The sequence below is a fragment of the Anabrus simplex genome, chromosome 9 (genome assembly GCF_040414725.1).
Source record: "Anabrus simplex isolate iqAnaSimp1 chromosome 9, ASM4041472v1, whole genome shotgun sequence".
Classification (NCBI taxonomy): domain Eukaryota; kingdom Metazoa; phylum Arthropoda; class Insecta; order Orthoptera; family Tettigoniidae; genus Anabrus; species Anabrus simplex.
The window spans coordinates 21,532,383-21,554,465 of record NC_090273.1 but is presented as its reverse complement, the minus strand read 5'-3'; the positions used below and the strand labels follow the sequence as shown (position 1 = coordinate 21,554,465).

At 36.1% G+C, this 22,083-nt stretch overlaps 1 protein-coding gene across 1 annotated transcript in view; it reads right to left on the bottom strand.

Moving 5' to 3' along the window:
- The window catches only part of Msp300 (Muscle-specific protein 300 kDa), a 589,230-nt gene that overhangs the window by 361,574 nt on the left and 205,573 nt on the right, over positions 1-22,083 (bottom strand). Inside the window, exons 6-9 of the mRNA XM_068229229.1 lie at positions 9,884-10,336; positions 6,486-6,614; positions 6,238-6,384; positions 5,459-5,623 (exon numbers count right to left, since the gene is read on the bottom strand). Coding sequence (XP_068085330.1) covers positions 5,459-5,623; positions 6,238-6,384; positions 6,486-6,614; positions 9,884-10,336 — 894 coding nt within the window. The remainder of the gene's footprint in view (positions 1-5,458; positions 5,624-6,237; positions 6,385-6,485; positions 6,615-9,883; positions 10,337-22,083) is intronic.

Sequence of the window (22,083 nt, the reverse complement as noted above, 5' to 3'; positions counted from 1 at the left end):
GGGGGTGAATTTTTTAAAATGAGTGTGTCTACATCTTAAAACTTTAAAATTTACAGATGTAAAAATTGGTAGTTAGAATCTCCTCTAAAAATAAAGGAACACGTATTTTTTTTGTTTCCCGTAAATCCTAATAGGAGGGGTGTAAAAGGGTGAAAAATGGGTTGAATGCCTTTAATGAGGATACACATATCTCATAAACGAAAGATATTACAGAACTGATAATTTGCATATGGGATCTCCTTTAAAAATAAAGAAACACGTATGTTTTAGTTTTTGGAAAAGCCAATTAATGGCGGTTAAACAGGAGTGACAAATTGGGGTGAATTTTTTGAAAGACTATCTACAGAATATCTTGGAAACGTAAAATGTTACAGGCGTAAAGAGTGGGTGTAAATCTCCTGTAAATGTAAAAAAATATAGGTGATTTGTTTTTGGAAACTCCACTTAAAGGGAACTCAAAAGGGGTGAAATTTTAAAATGAGAATTTTTACAGTATATCTAAAAAAACTTAGCATGTTACAGAAGAGAAAAATGGTATTTTTTTATCTCTATTAAACATAAAGAAACGTGTACTTTTAGTTTTCGGAAATACCACTTGGTTGGAGGGAGGGGGGGGGGGGGTAAAAGTGACTGAAAATGGTGATGAATTCTTTTAATTAGGCTACTAATATCTCAAAAATGAAGATGTTACAGATGTGAAATTTGATATTTGCAATCTGCTTTAAAAGTAAAGAAACACGTATTCTCGGAAAATCCAAAGAAGGGGGGGGGGGGGGGGGTGTGAAAGAATTGAAAAATTAATTGACTTAATTGTATGAGAATACATACATCTAATAAAAACTAAAGTTGTTACAGACGTGAAAATTCGTATTTGGACCTCCTTTAAAAACAAAGAAGGACGCGTTTTGGTGGGGAAACCATCTTGGAGGGCGGGAGTGTAAAGGAGTTGAATTCCTTTCATGAGGACACATAAATCAAAAACTGAAGAAGTCAGAGTCGTGATAATTGGTATTTAGAAGATCCTTTACTATTAAAGAAACAAGTACTTTTTGCGGGAAAATTCACTTAGGGAAGGGGGGGGGGGGGAATTAGTGTGAAAGGAAGTGAAAGAAATTGAATTATTTTTATGGGGATATTTACATCTCAAAACCGAAGGTAATAGACGTGAACATTGGTGTCTGGAATCTCCCTTAAACATAAAGAAACAAGCATTCTTTTAAATTTGTTGGTGGGGGGGGGGGGTGGCGGTAATTAAACTTAACGGCGGTGGGGGGTGGGGTGTAGAAGGAGGTGAGACCAATTGATTTTACTGTTATTAATGTACTTATCAGGATCCTCCGTTTCTCAGGCGGCAGCGCGCCGGCCTCTCACAGCTGGGTTCCGTGGTTCAAATCCCGGTCACTCCATGTGGCATTCGTGCTGGACAAAACGGAGGCGGGACAGGTTTTTCTCCGGATACTCCGGTTTTCCCTGTCATCAGCCATTCCAGCAACACATAATAATAATAATAATAATAATAATAATAATAATAATAATAATAATAATAATAATAATAATAATAATAATAATAATATTCCGGACCGTCGTCAAATGCGCGGACCGCGCTGGAAACGGCTCCTGGACGGGTAATGACTAAGAATGCAGTCCGGACGCGGGTTCAGTACCACCAAGGCACCCAATATGACACCACGCCGGATCTCCTGAAGGATTTTATCCATATTAAAAATATTATAGGAAAAGATGGCAAAGATTTACGAACCCAACTGACCGGGAGGAATACCTGAGTCTAGCCCGGGAAGTATGAAATCGATTGCTGGAAAGGAAGATTTAGAAATGGGAGGAAACATGCCGTAAAATCATAGAAAACCAGTCAGATCGGGAATTTTGGTGGATTCTCGCAGAAAACGAGTCAGATCGCGAATTTCGGCGGATTATATATCTAAAACAATAAGCATTCAATTATAAATTTCAGTATAATACCGTAGCGAAGCACGGGTATCTTGCTAGTAGTGCATATATATGCATATTTTCATATATTTCAGATTAGTGCAAGCATTTCAAGTTTATTGTGCATGTTTTAGACTATTATTATGCATTTTTTAACATCTTTACAAGAAGTCTTCAAGAAAATGTAAATAATGCCGTAAACTCTTTCGGCGATGAAACGATTCAAAGGAACTGGCAATTATCAAGATACACTTCCAAATCATATCATTTAGAATCAATCAAGAAGCTAGAAACACGTATGTTTGCATCTTGGTGATTCGCTGGACATTTTGGAGAATACAAAGAGTGAACTAGAAGGTATCCCAGGAAACCTCGGATTCCGTCTGCAAAACGAAATATCGTGATGTCTTTAAACAGAATCTACCTGAATGTTTAAATACCACCTAGACTCGATCCCAAATTCAAGTACTGTCCTGTTATATTGTAGATGTAGAGAAATCATTCTCCGCATTGAAGCTAGTTTTAACAGACAAATACCAAAGATTTATACCAGAAAACTTGGAGAAGGCTGTTGTGGTGTAATGCAAAACATATCATGGGCAGGAAAAGTAGGGTGTGCAGTGTAAAATGAAAGAGGAATGTGTACCCCTTTCAGACCGAGTACGCACAATTGTGCGGGTTCGTACTTTATTTATGTCTAAGCTTATTTGACGTTTTCTTGGAGCTAGACCGGACTGCAGTGCTTGTGCGGGACACGTAGCATGTACTTCAGCTGTTTTTATTTAGTACTTGACCACCAGGGGGCAGGAAGAAGAGTTCAAAAATACAGTTCATTAGGAATATGGCGGGAAGCAGTAATGCCTAAAGTATTATAAGTATTTATTTATTGCATTCATATTAATCTAGAAGCTTTACTGAATATTAGAATATAATCAATGGAGTGCGTAGATTGTGTAGCAAACGTAAATTGTGAACTTACAACATCGTACGTAATACCATGAGGTTTTGAATGTTGATACGCACAAATGTGCGAGCTAGGTTTCCTTACAGCCAATGCATGCAAGAGTGCTGGGTGCTGTCACAAAAAGGACCGAGAAAGAAAAACTTGTACTCTTCATGAGAAATGTAATGTATAAGATTTTAATTGTTTAAAATCGTTCCACACTGTAAAATAGAACATTTGATCATGTACATGTGCATATTCACATGTACTGAGTTGAATTTTTTTAATTTTTTATTTTTTGCAAGTAGTGAATGAAGTCCTGACACGCACAATTGTGTGGGTTCCGTTTTTCAGCCGATAGTTCTTATTTTGTAAAATAAACTGTAAAAACATGTATTTAAGAGCATTTTAGTAAGTTTTTGACGTTTAGACACCTCCAGATTTCCTTCAGGTCTGACGACAAGCTGCTGCTGCCAAAAGGGCAGTAATAGCAAAACTCCTCCTCAATGCGGAAAATGTAACGTTTACTTGTGTTTGAACGAAGATTTAATTGTTTTAAATTATTCCCCACTGTAAAATAGAACATTCGATCATGTACATATGTATATTCACATGCATTGAGCTAATTTTTCTTTTTTGTAAGTAGTGAACTAAGTCCTGACACGCACAATTGTGCAGGTGCTTTTTTTTCCAGATGTTATTTTTTATTTTGTAGAATAAACTAAAAATATATGTATTTAAGAGCATTTTAGTCAGTTTTTGATGTAAAACAAAAATTCACACCGCCAGTTTTCTTTCAGGTCTGAAAGGGATAAGGAAGCATGTTTCTTCACATTTCTGTTTTTTACACGGTTTTCTTACAATTTTACTAATTGATTTATCTTGTTCATTAATTAACACTATGAGCGTGATTTAAACTGTCAGAAAAAATCACAGTTTTGTCAGTTTTTGCAGTATAAATAAATTTATATACATATTCTAGAAAAAGTGGACTATCATATGAAATCAATTCAAAAATGCATACCTTCAGCATTGGAAATAAAATCAGGCTACAATATTGGTACAATCTGTTATCCCTGTTCACACAATTGAATTTCTAATTCACTCAGAAAAGTTTGATAGTTTTCAGTCACTGAACAATAGAATTACAAATTATTATTCCCAATACCTAGCTTTGGTATAGTAACATTCAAAACATTCTCCTATCCAAAGACCTACGTCATATTTACAGCATTTTCTTCACAGCACGGCCGGTGTTGCATTTGGACTTGTCATAGCAAACCTTGCATGTATGCTGCAAGGGTCCTTCCTTCCTCGCGCCCACTGCGGTTATTCTGTGTGAAAAATAATCTCTACCTACTAGCCTTCCTGCAGATGGTGCTCATGATTCTTCAGTAATTTCAGCAGCAACACTACTCACCAAATCATCTGCCAAACATTCACAAAATTTTGATACGGGAAGAAAAAAACAGGCATGTTCAAAGGAGCAATATCTTGTTTCCATTGTGTTCCTGTGCTTCTCACCTCCCTTCGTCTTTTTGCAACTGGTTCTTCTGGTGATGAGGGGCTCGCAGATTTTAATTTTCTTCTTCACAATCAATTTCATACAGATCAGAATCCGAATTGTTTAAAAGTTCCGTAATAATCTGTTCACTTATTCGTGGGCTGTATGCACGCCTAGGATTTCCTTTACTTGTACTAGGTCTGTGATCCATATCCCAATATACAGTAAAAATCGACTGCTTGAGACATGATTGCAGACTGCTGACTCACTAGACTTCCATTCTAAATCTGTGAAGTCATATAATCCATCATTAGAACACGTGCACATAAATTTGAACTTATCAAACCAGAGCGTGTGAGGAGTACGTATGTCAGCAATTAGGTAAGGTCTAGCTGAGCGCACATGGCTATGGAATTTTGTCCCAAGGTTGCACCACCAATCACTATCGGTCGATAACAACACCCATCAATTGTAAAGGAAATCGACAATACATTAAAACAAAAACGAATTCGAGAGCATGAATAGCTTTCAAGTGACTGAATTTCAAATTTCATGGTAGTAGGATTACCATCAGTGGCACTCAGGCGCATTCTGCATGGTAGTAATATTACTACCGCCAGCCGCATAGTGTTAACACGCTGTGTCTTATGTAGGAGAAGTGTGCATATTGCCTTAACAGTGACCACTGATAGATTGATACGTCTCACAAACTATGCACGGATTGTTTGTACTAGTGGAACAGTCACAGCTGTAAGTAGTGTGATTTTGATTTTCATTTAGCTTGTTTATACTTGATCATGAATTTATGTATTGGTGTGCGTGAATCACATGAATCTAGTAAACGAATGTTACGTTTGCATTTCATACAAATCTTTAATAGCATGAAAATAAGTGCATACTTAAATCCATATTTTAACACTCCTTGCATCATAGTTGCACGCTTAGATTGGTGATTTATACAGCATATAAATCCAATGTCTAGTGATGACTATTTATTTCATAGATAAACTGTCACTCTGAAAAGCTGAGCTTGCTTTATTGGCCATATACAAATCGAGTCTTACCTTGTGCTCCTCAAGCTTGCGGCTGATGATACTAGCTGTCTCTTCATTCATGGCGGTGGGGATATCATCACTCACAATGAGAGCTTCAGCTCGACCTAACCATTCGCCCACCTCACCCAAGGCACCAGGTAGTCGGGAATCTAACAACCACAGCCAGTGACGAAGCTGAAACACGTGCACAAATACACCATTAAACATTAATCATTCTCATAGGGTTGCCAACTTGCGAATTTTACTATGGCAAAATATTAATTTCATCAGTACTTGGCAAGAATCGTGTGGCATTCAAACTCTCTGGAAACTGCATTAACCTTTCTCTATTTACTAAATATAGGAGCAATAATTTGAAACTCATCAAAAAGATGTACTTGAAAATTAAATATCTAGAACTGAGAACTCTTCAATGGCTCAATTACTGTCATTACTAAAAAGCAAATGTCAAAAACTGAAAGCCTTCTTACTGTTAGTGTTTATTGGATTATAGAAATAGTTATTTTGATAAAGTTGACAACAATGTAGGACTATAGTTTATCAGCAGTTTTTATCTTATTTTTTCCTGTAATCTTATATTCATCTGACTAAGAGATGGACCATTGGCAATTTAAACACGTGTGTGTGTGTGTGTGTGTGGGGGGGTCAGAATATTTTCTTATTTGGTTAGTTATTCTTCATTTGTTTACTTTACTGTATTTGGAGACGATTCAGGATATTTACTATAGCCATGCAAAGCTAGGAATTACAAGCTTTGAAGTGAATATCATGTCAGCACCAGTACTGACCTGTGCTTCCAGCTTGGTCCAGAGCCCATCAATCTCTCGCCAAGACTCCAGGGTAATACTGATCATGTTCTGAGATTCGACAAGTCTCCTTAGCTTCTCATATACTTGTACTTTACTGTCAACTTCATTCTTGAATGTCATATATTCCTAGAAAAAGAGAAAGAAGAAAATCAGTATACCTTATTATGAGACTTATGCAAAGTACAACCCATCCAAGCATAAATTTAAAAATAGAAAGCCTCACTTACAGAATAATTGTTGGGGAGAGAGTTAGTCTGTTGTAGGTGCTCCAGATACTGCGTCTTCTGAAGCAACCAGGAGATAAATTCGTTGTATTCTGCTTCAATAGCTGCAAGGGTACTTGAACCATCAGCAGTCTGTAATTGAAACCATGAATAGTGCTATGTTACAGAATTAAAATTTAATGCTATTAATATAGATGGTAAATAATCCATGTTGAATAATAATAATAATAATAATAATAATAATAATAATAATAATAATAATAATAATAATAATAATAATAATAATAATAATAATAATAATAATAATAATAATAATACAAAGAGGTAATTTGAAATATATAAAAATAATCATATACCAACAACAAAGTATCAGTATAAAGCTGTTGCTTCAAATCCAATGATTATAATTATTTTCAACATTAGTAACTCATTAACCTCTCTGAATAGCAATGCCGATGCTGGAGATACTCAGTAGGTCGGGGATCAGCAGTAATGTCCCAATTTCAGAGACAAGGTTCTTTGCTTCTGAGCAGCATGGTCCAAACATTTCAACATCAAATGCAATGAAAATATAATTACTGATAATGGATCAATATTTATTTCTCTTTAAAAGAATGGCTGCCTCTGCTGCTGACTCAGCTACTTTAGAAGTGGTTGGTAAATGTGTAGCTGCAATCCATGCAAGTGGCACCCCACATTAACGATTTTCCTTTCTTCCGAGGTGGGATTGTTAGCCCATCAGGACGTTTACCAGCGGATCGACTGGTTACTATAGGTTCCAAAATAGTTGAAATGCCCGCGGATGTCAAGGTTCCTTTGATTCGATCATTCAAGGAGAAATGTCTGGAAAACCTTCCTGAGCTCATAGGGCAACTTAACCATGGTGTCCTAGTTGATCCACAATGGCACTGCAGATGCAGATATGCTGTTGATATATTTTACAACCCATGCACAAGGCTACTGCAATCCAGAAAGATGAGTTATCCATAAAAGTTCCTATACTGATAGAAGAAATTGCTGTAAGCCAAATGCTAGCCTCCTTTTCTTGGACTGCACAAAATCTTGCTTGATCTACAGCTGTATCATGGGACAAAACCAGTGTTTTATGGACCCGTGCAATGCTGATCATAATCCATTTTTTTCTGGACTTCTAGATGTGATGAAGGTAACTGAGATAATAATATTACTGTATTGATTTCACATCCCATTAACTACGTTTTTATGGTTTTCAGAGATGCTAAGATGCCAGAATTTTGTTCTGCAGGAGTTGTTTTACATGCCAGTAAATCTACCCACACAGGGCTGACATATTTGAGCACTTTCAAATATAACCGGATGAGCCAAAATCAAATTCAGAAGGCCAGCACTTTACTGCCTGAGCTACTCAGCCCGGCTATCCTTGTTCATATTAGGATTTACTAGTACCCTAAGTATGTAGACCCCATAAAAGTAGCAAAGTCAAAAAAGATATTAGGGTGTACTGTACTAGTTATTTGCCTTCCTTTTAAATATCCTCATATCCTCCTGTTATAAGAGGCTACTAAAAGGGGCCCCAGAGGCTCTAAACTTGGGAGCATGGGTTGGTGAACAATGGACCCTTCCACTTACTTGTGCCAGGCTCCTCACTTTCATCTAACCTATCCAAACCTCACTTGGTCAATTCTTGTTCTTTTCTGACCCCTACGGTATTAGGTTGCAAGGCCTAGGGAGTCTGTCATTTTTGTCTTTCTTTGGGGGATGGGACACCCCTTCCATTTTTCCCTCTGATTTGTGTTGCCTAATTGTACTTCCTCTTAAAACAATAATCACCGCCACCACCACTCCCTTTAAATAAGGGCTAAATATTCTCCATTAAGGAAGAGAATATCTGTTTTTAAAATGTAGTATGAGACCATGAAAGGCTTAAATATGACCCACACCTGAATTTAAGGAGCAATATTTCTGTAAAAACTGTGCAGGTGGTATTCAGGATTATATGGTCTCTATTTAAGAAATCTGTTTTCATCTTTTTGTATGAAAATATCATGGTTCAGTTAGTCCTCTAAACAGAGAGCATATTTTTTAGCCTTTGGTGCCCAACAGAACTATCTGATTGCAAGAGTAGGTGGGGGGAGCAATTAAAGAAGTATTTTTTTGTAAATTGCTGCTGTCGACTATTTTAAGAATATGCCTCTCACTGACAGGTTAGTAATTCTTCACCCTCAAACATTGCTGGTTGAGGAACACCATCCATTGCATATTCCGCATGCCATATCTCATTTCCTTGTTGCTAGGTACAGACTGTTACACAATTAATTGTTGAAAGGAGAACTGGAATTTGTTGGTAAATCTTTTTTGCTCAAATCAATATGGATAATGAGCAAAAGAAAAACTGATGACCGTGATGCAACACTGGGGTGAAAGGCTGGTGGTTTGAAAATGTTAAAGAGCTTGAATATAATATTCATAATTATCATAGAATATTCAGTTCACAGACTGGTCTGTTGTCACAAAATGATGCCAGGCTGTGCGGTTGTCTGCAACATTGCTAGATAGTTTCCCACTCTGGTAACTTCCTGGATTTGATTGAGATATGTATATCTTGGTCTTTCTTGAGGCTGATTTCTGTTAATGAATCCTCCCACAATAATTGTCATCAGCTGAGAATGGCGTAAGGGGTGGCTCCACCAAGAAAGACCTCGTTTGGGAATCAGTTATATCAAAGAACTCTTCTAATTTACTCCATGCAGTACCTTGGTATTTGTCACCCTTTCTATCCATGAAGCTTTAATGATCCTATGGAAACACCACATTTCAAAGACCTCAAGATTCTTTACACAGCTCTGTTTATTGTCCATGTTTCTGAGGCGAACAATAGAGCAGTCCAAACAAATGCATGTATGATCATTATAGAAGGGGGTAGACTGAGTTCGTTGCTACACAGTAACTTCTTTTTTTGTGTGCATAAAAGTGATCTTAGCCTGAGCAACACTGCTCTTTATCTCTGTCATACTCCTTCCATTCTCAGTTATTTTCTGGCTGAGATAGGTAATTCGTAATTAGTGAAATTAAATTATGGTTCCCTTCTAGGAACTTAGTTTCTGTTACAAAAGCCAAAGACAGACATTTACAGCAAGTGGCTGCAGGCTACACAGTGCACAGTGACTGTATGTGCTTCGAAGGAGGCTTCCAGTGATGTCTTAATGGCTCACTAGTCACCAGAATCATGGAGACGTTGCCAATCCAAACTGATGAGCCCAATGCCATAGTACATTTTCCTTTCAGGTACAGAAGTTGAAAAGTATCAAATGATATTTCAAGAAAGTGTTACAGAAATTACAGAATGTTTTCTAACCCCCCTGAGATACCCAAGAATCTTGGCATGAAAGAGTAACATGCTGTTATATAACTACTGTACTCACCCTAGGTTCAGGATATTTGTGCAGAAACTGAGCTACATAGGTCATGATACTCTTCTCGTCAGGTCTTGCCACATCCACATCTTCTGGATCAAGAAGGCGAGCAATGCCCAACTCTGATTCGGCCACATGGAATGCTGTCTCAAGACGAGTACGATTGTTGGCCTGTCGAAGAGCCGCCAAGTTGATGAGGTTAGCCTTGATGGCGTCAATGATGCCAAGGAAGGCAATACCATCACGCCAACTGCTGCCAAAGTCTTTCACCTCCACACCCAGATCTGGAGGTAGAGTGTTGGTTACCCACTGAAGCAGTGCTCGCTTCGCACCGGTCTTGCGTTTGTCGTCTGTTGCTTTGCGTTTTTCATCGGCCGAACGTGCTCCCATGCTCTCCAAGCTGGATGCACTCCCACCAAAGGTATGTCCCAAAGATTCAAGTGCTCTTGTATTTTCTTCAATCTGAAAAATACATACAATATTTATTTACCATCAAGGACCTGAGAGCAACAGTACTTGTACCTGACATTTCTGCCAGCATACACAAGAGTAACACAAACACAGCACTAAATTTGGAGAACAATATATTTAAAACTAGAAAAAGAAATTTTCTACAGAGACACACATCACGCTGAATTGTGATAGCATAACAGAACAATGATTACATTTGCTGATTAGTGGTTAAATTTAAGAAAATATAAGTTATTAATGGGAATTATTAATTCTACAGGATGTCACTTATTTGAAGCCATAGAAGCTTGCCCTTATTGTCTTATTATGGGCAGGTCAAAATCCCGTTTTTTTATGTACCAGTAAAACACAAACAACTAAATTATTTTATCTCCATATTTTATTCATTTCAATTGCTAGGATGTAGTGTCCTATGTAGAAACATCACTTTTGAACACAAAGAAAAATAAGAAAGTACGACATTATTCAGTATTGCAGGTTATAAACTTCATTTTCCTTGTCCATATTGAAGATCTACTTGTGATACAATTCCTTTAGTTTTGCCAATTGCCACCTTTTCAATACAATAAACGTATATTACAAACTTACATATTTATTATGATGTTTACATGGTACATGTTTCGCTCCTTTTCGTGAGCATCATCAGCCAAACTATCATTAATCTAAGATTGTGTAAGATCATAAAACAATTCTTTTGGTTCAAGATTACTCCTATAAAACTAATTGACAATCTTATAACATTTTAAAAGTCACAAAACAATAAAATTATGTCTTAAGTTAACACTTTTTGTCTAAAATCTTCTTCAGTCCAAACATTTTATCGCCGAAACTCATCCAGTGAACATCTTTTAAAATTGTTTAAAATTAAGAATAAAATAAAGAACTTTGAAATCTGGCTAGTTGTGTTGATTCCCGTTGCTGAACTTGTATAATTGTCATTAAAACTTCATAACACTATTGAATATTTTCTGCAGTTGATAATTGTCATTATGGTCGATAGACTTGTTCTCGTTGCTGGAGTAACATTTATAAAATGTATTGGTATTAATTTATATTATCAATGGGGTAAAATTGTTCATGAACAAACTTGTTGATGAAAACTTTTTGATGTGATATTGGATTTAAAATGTTCTCGAACGTTCCATAATGGCTCGTTGGTGTATCTGTAATGAAAAATAAAAATTATATGTTTATGGTTTTGATTGTATTTCTGTATAACATCTTATTGGAAGAATTGTCACTTACTTTCCTTTCTGCTGCATAATTGTTTGGTGTTACTCCTAGCTTCTTGAGAAATACTTGTTATCCTGTTTTCACTTCTTGTGTTGTATGAGTGAGTGTGGATGAGTTTACGTTTTGGTGGGGAGGGGGAAGGGGAAGTTAAGGTAGGCGGTACATTGGTAGCTGCAGTAGACTGTGGAGGGGATAGTCTAGGGGAAGTGAGGGGAGGAGTTGAGTTTGTTTGTTTGTGTCAATAAGCTATTAACTTTTATCGGATTAAAATGTTTATAGAATTTATTCATATCTGATTTGAGTATTTGTATTAGTTCCAGTAATTGTAATAAGATGGGATTCTTTATTTCTATTTCGTCATTTAGGTTTTTATTTTTATTTTATTGTTGATCTAAATGAATATATATGTTTTCCAATTCCGTCATTTCTTTTCCTTTTTCTACTCTTCTTAAGATTTTTAAATCCCTTTCAATAGTTGTAAAACTGTGTCCAGTTTCTTGCATGTGTGTACTCATTGCAGAATGTTTCCTGTGTTTGGCTGCATTTACATGTTCAAGATATCTTATTATAAAGCTTCAGCCAGTCTGGCCAACGTATGAAAAATTGCACTCTGCGCACGTGAACCTATATATTCCAGATCCTTGATATTGATTACTATTTGTATTAACTTTATTGTGGTTGAAGAAAACGTTTCGGTTCATGTTTTGGGTCTTGAAGGCAATGTTAATATTTTGTTTTTTGATGGTATTAGTGATTTGGTATATAGGTGGGTTAGTAAATGTGAAAGTTGCAAATTTTTATTTTTTATTTTTATCTGGTACAAGATTAGTGGCCAATTTTATTTTCACCTTATTAATGATTTTGTTAATCATTTCTATTTTTTAACCGTTATTGAGTGCTAGATCTTTTATAAAATCAAGTTCTTTCTTTAAATTTTTGTTTGTTAGTGGAATTTTTAGGGCTCTGTAAACCAAACTCAAAAATGCTGCCTATTTATGAGAGTTGGGGTGGAGTGACTCATTTTTGATCATTACTGGAGTAAACGTCGGTTTTCTATAAATCTGGAAGTCAAATTTGTTTCCTGCTCTCTTTACATTTATATCTAGGAAACTTAATGAATTGTTCCTTTCATCTTCCTTAGTGAATTTTATATTATTGTCTAATTTATTTAAGAAATCCAAAATATTATCACTATTGTTCAGTTTACGGTCTATTATAACAAACGTGTCATCCACGTATCTCAGCCAAAGGTTTAGTCCATCTATGTTATTTAAAATTTTAACGTGTTCTAAATGATCCATATAAATGTTAGCTAGTATACCTGATGCAGGGTCACCCATTCCTAAGCACATTTGCTGATATATCTTTTGATTAAATGTGAAGTAATTATTATTTAAAGTAAATCTTAATACATTTATGAATTCTTCTATTTCACACTTACTTAATTTACTATGATTGAATAAATTTATTTTGATTATATTAATGGTTTTGTTGATCGGTATGCAAGGGTACATGTTAGTTATATCATATGAACACATTTTATGATGTGGTTGCAGTTCGAATTTATTTAGTTTATCACAGAATTCTATTGAATTATTAATTGTAGAATTATTGTAAAATTTATAGTGCTTTTTCAAAAAATGATGTATAAATTTAGAGGTTTATATGTTGGGCTATTCATGCAGTTAATTATAGGTCGTATAGGTATGTTAGCTTTATGGATTTTAGGCATGGCTCTGGCTGTTGGTATTTTGGGATTCATATTTATCAGCTTCTGACATTCTAGATCGTTAAAAAGAAAAGACGAATTTTTAAGTAATTTCTTTAGGTTTCATTGAATTTTGATTGTAGGATCTTTCTGTATTATTGAATAGGCTCCATTTGAGAAAAATCTTCTGTTTTCTTAATGTAATCTTGCTTATTTAAAATAAACGTAAACTCATCCACACTCACTCATACAACACAAGAAGTGCAAACAGGATAACAAGTAGTTCTCAAGAAGCTAGGAGTAACACCAAACAATCATGCAGCAGAAAGGAAAGTAAGTGACAATTCTTCCAATAAGATGTTATACAGAAATACAATCAAAACCATAAACATATAATTTTTATCTTTCATTACAGATACACCAACGAGCCATTATGGAACGTTCGAGAACATTTTAAATCCAATATCACATCAAAAAGTTTTCATCAACAAGTTTGTTCATGAACAATTTTACCCCATTGATAATATAAATTAATACCAATACATTTTATAAATGTTACTCCAGCAACGAGAACAAGTCTATCGACCATAATGACAATTATCAACTGCAGAAAATATTCAATAGTGTTATGAAGTTTTAATGACAATTATACAAGTTCAGCAACGGGAATCAACACAACTAGCCAGATTTCAAAGTTCTTTATTTTATTCTTAATTTTAAACAATTTTAAAAGATGTTCACCGGATGAGTTTCGGCGATAAAATGTTTGGACTGAAGAAGATTTTAGACAAAAAGTGTTAACTTAAGACATAATTTTATTGTTTTGTGACTTTTAAAATGTTATAAGATTGTCAATTAGTTTTATAGGAGTAATCTTGAACAAAAAGAATTGTTTTATGATCTTACACAAACTTAGATTAATGATAGTTTGACTGATGATGCTCACGAAAAGGAGCGAAACATGTACCATGTAAACATCATAATAAATATGTAAGTTTGTAATATACGTTTATTGTATTGAAAAGGTGGCAATTGGCAAAACTAAAGGAATTGTATCATTATTCAGCATGTCATCATACACGGCCTTCATTCTCTGAATACTTGGCAAGTTTCATTCACCTATGCTTGTGTCTGTACAATGAAGGAGAAAATATATAACCACATATAGATCTATGTTAACAATACAAAGAAATTAAACTATCAAAAATGAGAATGAATTTGAATTCTCATATTTTCATAAGGGTTGTTACTCTGTTCACTAGCTGATTCCAACAGTCAACTACAGTGTTTATTAAGACACAGAGATGGTAGTGTTTATAAATTAAAGTGACGCAGTAGGCCTACTTTAGTTGAGGGAGGGGCCATCCTCTGAAAGAATTCAATTTTCAATTCTGTTTTATTGTTGATGCAAAAATTGTGTCTCTCAAGTATTTTTACACACTAAAGCATTGAAAATAAGTGATTACCCTTTGCTTAAATCAAGGGTATTTAGAGAAATAGGAAAATATTTATTCTTGGCTCGTAGCCATAGCATACTATTTCTATAAAGCTAAATGAATAGTTGTAACAGAAAATTTTATATTGTTAACAGAGAAGTGACAAGTCACAACCTTTAGTCTAGTTTGTAATGTGCGGTTTTTGTTGTGTCAGTCGGAGATTTTTCCTGTCATCTTTGATTTGGGATCGTGAGGTGAGAGCCAAACATGTCCCATATTCTACAGGATGTGCCATATTTGAAGTCATAGAAACTTGCCCCTTATAGACTTATTACAGGAAGGTCAAAATCCCATATTAAAAGCTTGGCAACCATACAAGGATGGAGGGTAGAATCACACGCAAGGAAGAACAGGCTAAGGAACAGAAAAAGAGACAAACAAACATAAAAATGCTTAAGGAACAAGGACAAACTCCGTATCGCCACACACTGCTATCTTCATAAACGAGGTCTCCTCTAATAATTCCAGTTCCAAGTCTAATTAATCTCAGTTAATTTCTTCATCCTAACTTCACCAGGATGAGATCATTCCCCAGAATAATTCTCTCGTGATCCCAGCCTCTACAAACCACTCTTATCCCTAGAATGCCACCTAATCCGAGCTGCTCTCTGTCTTCTCTCCACTTACCACACAGCAGACCTTTATGACATCTTCCCATTCTCCAAACTCAATACCTACATATCCCTCCTTGTTGAAGTTCTTTCTGATGCATTCTTGGCTGCCAGAACCCAACCTCCTCCAATCCCCTCGGTATATCATTACATAGAGTTTATGCTGCCTAGTTCCTTTGTATAATAACTGACTCATACCTAATATGGGAACAACATATAAAGAGTATAAAAAAGAAAGTATCACCTTTCTTTGTGTATTTAGGAGGATACATCCCTACCTTCCACACGAATTAAGGAGAAAAGTATATTATGCAATGGTCAATAACCATATACAGTATTTACAGGTTGTTTGGTCATTCTGCAAAATATCATTATTTACAAAGTTGGAAATACTTCAGAACAGAACTGTCAGAGCATATCTTCTAACATCTTGATATAGAATGTACTTAACTTTTCACATTCCACCCCTGAAATACCAGTCTCAATATCATGTTGCCACCCTTGACCACTGAGTAACTAACAACCTAATGCACGCACTTACTACTGTACACCAAAATAAGCAAGTGAATCACTACTGTACAAGATCTAGCCCAGATGTCCATATTACAAGCATGATATGGTATATGTGGTGCACTATATCAGTCAATCTCCTTTTACAATAGTTTATCACGCAGTATCAAAGCCCCTTTCGATCCCATTTGAAGAAGTACACGTGGTCATTGTTCCATATAAATAACTGCTGTCATCTGCTAAAACAGAATTGTATAGCTCCCTAACAGAGCCCCAGGCTCTCAAGAGCATTCTCTATGCAATGAAATAAAAAATATGTATCAAGCCACTACCATCTAATAAAATTTAAAAACATTTAAACAAAAACCACCTTTTAGAACCCTTCAAAAACACACAACTCTAAACCAACCAACCAACCAACCAACCAACAAATCCACCCACCCACCCACCACTGATCTGCAATTAAGGGAGTCATCCAGGTGACAGATTCCATATCAGTTTTTTTACCAAGCCTTTTCTTAAATAATTTCAAAGAATTTTGAAATTTATCGAAGAACATCTCCCTTTGTAAATGATTCCAGTGCCTAACTTCTCTTCCTGTAAAGGAATACTTGCCCCAATTTGTCCTAAATTCCAATTCATCTTCATACTGTGATCTTTCCTACTTTTAAAAACACCACTCAAACTTAAAAGTCTACTAATATAATTCCATATCATCTCACCACAGCTCACAACATACCGCTTAGTTGAGCAGCTTGTCTTCCCAACCCAAACTCTGCAACAGTTTTGTAATGCTACTCTTTTGACAGAAATCACCCAGAACAAATCCAGCTGATTTTCTTTGGATATTTTCCAGTTTTCTAATCAAATAATCCTGGTGAGGGTGAGGGTCCCACACACTGGATCCATGCTCTATCTGTGGTCTTACCAGAGACTTACATGATCTCTCCTTTACATCCTTACTACAACACCTAAATACCCTCATAACCACACAAAGAGATCTGTAACCTTAATCAACCCTCATGAACATATGGTCTTCACTTAACCAGAGAGAATGCATTATCCATCAGGTGGCATGAAATAAAAGCATTACCACCTCAAATCTTAACATGGGCAGAATGCCTGACATATACAAGAAAAGGAAGAGACAAAATTAAAGAAGATAAAAACAAGTGGTAGAAGTATAGGAATACATGACAAACACAAAAGTACAAAAAGAACAGAACAACTAATGTAAATGGAATAAATAAGTGTCTGAGATAGGACCACACTAAAGGATAAATACCTTTCTACCCCAAATGTGTGCCTATCCTCGTATTGTGTGGTCTTATCTGTGATGACAGACAAAAAGAGAATACATGCTTTTGAAATATGGTGTTAGAGAAGAATGTGAGATGGGTAGATTGGATCACAGATGAAGACATATTGAATTGAGCTGGTGAAAGCAGAACAATTTGGCAAAATTTGACCAGAAGAGGAGAGAGATTCATAGGGCACATTTAGAGACATCCATGATGTGTGCAATTAGTTTTTGAGGGGAGTGTAAGGCATAAGAATGGTAGGGGTGGACCAAGGCATGAATAAAGAGTAGAACAGATGTAACATCTAACAGTTACATACAAATAAAAACCTTAGCACAGGAAAGGGAGACATGGAAGGGCTACATCAAATCAGTCCGAGAACTAATGACTCAAACAACACAACATCTGGGATGACTTATAATCAGACACTAGTTTGTACCATTTTCATTGGTTGTAAGTAAAGAATGTGTATCATTATTGGAGGATGTTTTTATCTTTGTATGCAGTGCGAAGAGCACAAATATGTGGAGAAGGAAACAACAGACACAGAATTTCAACAAACCTAAGCCTGACAGATGGTTTAAGTCTTGTAAATACATGCAGTAAAACATTTAGTTTTGTATTCTCAACATGGAGAGACATAATGAGTGTTTCCACATTGCAACTGAAAAGCAGTGAATAGCACAATTCAAGCATAGCTAATAAGAAACATAGAAAACATAAGAACAGGTATGTCTCATTTAGAGGATGTTGCAGTGGTGGTCATATCTCAGCTGCTCCTCTCTCTGCAAGTGCTGGAATTTTACTGCATATACTTGTGATTTGTCCCTGCAACTCTTTAATCCAAACTCTGCTCACTCTGCATTTTCCTGTACCTATTTTATTCACTGTACTCATCATCAACAGGTTAGTTTTTTTTTTACATTTGCAGAAAACTTATCGTCGTAGGAACTTTAGCAGTACTGTCATCTAGCCAAGATGATTACAGTATTGTGTGTCTCCATAACCTTCCTAATTGCTAGTAGTTTAACATAGCACTAAGGTATTTGGACCGAGCTCGATAGTTGCAGTCGCTTAAGTGCGGCCAGTATCCAGTAATCGGGAGATAGTGAGTTCGAGCCCCACTGTCGGCAGCCCTGAAGATGGTTTTCCATGGTTTCCCATTTTCACACCAGGCAAATGCTGGGGCTGTACCTTAATTAAGGCCACCGCCGCTTCCTTCCAATTCCTAGGCCTTTCCTATTGCATTGTCGCCATAAGACCTATCTGTGTCGATGCAACGTAAAGAAAATAGCACCAAAAAAAAAAAAAGGTATTTGGCTAAAAATAATTTGATTATCCCATCATCCAAAGTCTCAGGCTTTGTGCAAAGTGATACTCTCTTTGAAAATGATAATAACAATAAGGATTTGAAGATGTGGTTTTTATCATAACCTGAAATTTTCTACAAGACAAGGATTTTGATACTTGTGTCCCACTATGAAAATATCTTAACAATGGTGGAAATGATGTACTAAATGAGTGTAGGATATAAAGAACCCAGTAGTCATGAAAAAATTAGAAAATATTTCCATTCCTTCCCAAAAACTATCAAAACTTACTATCTGGCTGTGTCTCATATTTCTACACTTCAAAATTTCAATAATTTGAATTTTCTTATACAGTAGCTTATAGCAGAGACCTCAACCCTTTTTGTAAGTGGACAGCATTGGGTAAGTGGGAAGAGGCAGAGGGCTGCATGAAAAGAAATGAACCCAAAGGAAGCGTGTATCTGCAGGTTTTATTAAGAAAAGAAATATTCACAAGTATTATGTTTGAACAACATTCAAGGATTTGAAATCTGATGTGACACTTGAAACTGCTTGTTGGACATACTGTTTTGAAAATTTTGTTGCACGATCTTATGCATTTCATTCAACATTTTTTAAAAAAAGGGAAGAAGAACAAAAGTTGATCCTTTGAAATGCATCTTCCATCTGATGTAATTACTTTCTTTCTATTATCTGCAACTAAATATACCATAGCTATAATATTGAATTTTTGTCATGAGAACCCTGAAGTATGGGAAGTACCGGTAAAGCAGCAGTACTACAAGTTCCATAATCACACTGAGAGTGAAACTCATTGCAAAGCACAAAACACACATTTTTGCTCTTATAAAAAAGCATTAACAGTCTTGATACAACATTTGTAATGATGCAAGCAAATAAAATAGCAGTCAAGGAAGACATGACATGCATAGTTAAGCTATTCACTCACCCATTTGATATCCTTGTAGCGGAGCTTGGAGTAGGAAGACAAAGCTTTTTATTTATGGCAAGTGCAAATAGCAGTCTAGTCTACTAGGTTTAAGTTTACTTTAGCATACAGTGTTACCAATGGGAATCAGTAATTCAAACTGTTCACTACAGCACCCTATATCATATTCCATGATATTCCTCAAGAAGTATCCTATGGGCTAGGGAACATACAAGGCATTGCCAATACAAAGGGCGAACTCAAGAAATGCCCATTTTGAAAAAAAAAAAAATAAATAAATAAATCTGAAATTATTTCATTAACAAAAGGAAGTCTTAAATTATCATGTAGTTTTTCAGATAAACACATTTATTCAGAAAATGTACAACCCAGTTATTTTCTGTATTCTACATTTTTTTTTTTTCATACCTCCTACCCAGATAGGTGTTGCAGTGATGACAGGACAAGAAAGGGCTAGAAGTGGGAAGGAACTGCTCATGGCCTTGATTAAGGTACAGCCCCCAACAATTGCCTGCTATGAAAATGGGAAACTGCAGAAAACCATCTGCAGGGCTGCCAACAGTTTGGTTTGAACCACTGTCTTCTGAATGCAAACTGACAGCTACATGATCCAAACCCTGCAGCCACTCGCTTGGCTGAATATCTCTAGTGAACAAATTAGGAAGCTTGAACATAGGTTTTCCCCAACCAAATCATCTATTACAAAAGGTCAATTATGACATTTATTCCTAGTCAAGCATGTCATCGTCACTGTTGTCATTCTCTTGTTCCTATGTTACCCAAGTTTGGGCATTGGAGATGTCGACAAAATAAATAGCTCCACAGTAAAGGAACATGTGGTAATAATTCACACATGTCCTTTAGTTTTTCAGGAGGTATAGTGACTGGACAGCTGTAACAATTACACAGATAATTTTCATTTGCAAGACAGTATTTTTCAGGGTCTTAATTTTATCAGTATATTATTAGTGAGTAGCTGAACAAGGTACACATTGGTTTGAGCAGCCAAATAGGAAGAGTTGTATGCACTTGGAAACATACTGACACTTACTTAAATTTTTAAAAAAGGAGGAGAGCTATTGAGTTCGCCCTTCATATCCACAGTCACATCGCTCAAAGTCTTTGCTTAGTTTTCTTCAATGTTTATTGTCAAAAAGAAAGAAGTCTAAATTCAATAAAAATTCACTCACTGTCCAACATGGCTCACAATTTCAAAAAAAAATGAAATTAGAACATATTTATCTCATGCTGAGTTCCTTCTAATAATAATAACTTCGTGTGGCTATTTCTAGCCGAGTGCAGCCCTTTTAAGGCAGACTCTCCGATGAGGGTGGGCGGCATCTGCCAGGTGTAGATAACTGAGTGTTATTGTGGTAAAGGATAGTGTTATGTGTGGTGTGTGAGTTGCAGGAATGTTGGGGACAGAACAAACACCCAGCCCCCGAGCCAATGGAATTAACCAACGAAGGTTAAAATCCCTGACCCGGCCGGGAATCGAACCTGGGACCCTCTGAACCGAAGGTCAGTTCACTGACCATTCAGCCAACGAGTTGGACAGTTCCTCCTTACTTACACAAATATTTCAACTAGTGAAAGGAAGTTTTTCCACATTTGTTTTCTGTTCCCTCATTTTCACCCTCACATTTATCGTAACTATTTTTTTGTCTGACTCATCGGCTGAATGGTCAGCGTTGAGGCCTTCGGTTCAGAGGGTCCCGGGTTCGATTCCCGGCCAGGTCGGGGATTTTAATCACCTCTGATTAATTCTTCTGGCCCAGGGACTGGGTGTTTGTGTTTGTCCCAACACTTTCCTCTTCATATTCAGACAACACACTACACTACCAACCACCACAGAAACACGCAATAGTGATTACATCCCTCCATATAGGGTTGGCATCAGGAAGGGCATTCAGCCATAAAACAGGGCCAAATCCACATGAATGACACAGTTTGCACCCGCAACCCAACGGGTGTGGGAAAAGTGGTAGAAAAATAATAATAAGAAGATTCATCATAACTATTTTGATATTCATATAAAATAGCATTATGTGATTCTTTTTTTTAACCCTGGTGGTACTGATTTCCTGTGACACAGGAAATTTAAAAACAAAATTTGACCTTTTTTGGTTTGGTATTAAGATTAATATGGAGTAACTCTGACTTAACTAGAAAACTCCATGTAAAGAACTAAACGTACTTGATTATGTTACATTATCGCATAGACTTCACATGGGTTAATACAGCAACAGTGTGCTGTTCTACATAGCGTAATGCCAATTTAATATATAGTTTTATGTCTTTTTTGATAATATGAACAGACTGCATCCCCAATTCTTTTCAGATTTTCAGGGTTCTAGTGAACAATGAACTTAGGATCTCAAACTGTAAGTAATATTATTGTCGCAGTTAAAATAATAGCTATAAAATAACATAAATAAAATTAAAGTAGCAGTTATAGAAAATAGTAGTTTAATGATTGTAAGTAACATGACCATTATGTATTTAACCACACATGAACCCAAGTTATACTTATCTTTCAAACGTTTGGAACCAGGGTTTCCAGACATCCCGGATTTTGACAGTACCGTATTCATGTTAAATGTCCCGCGTCCTGGACAGT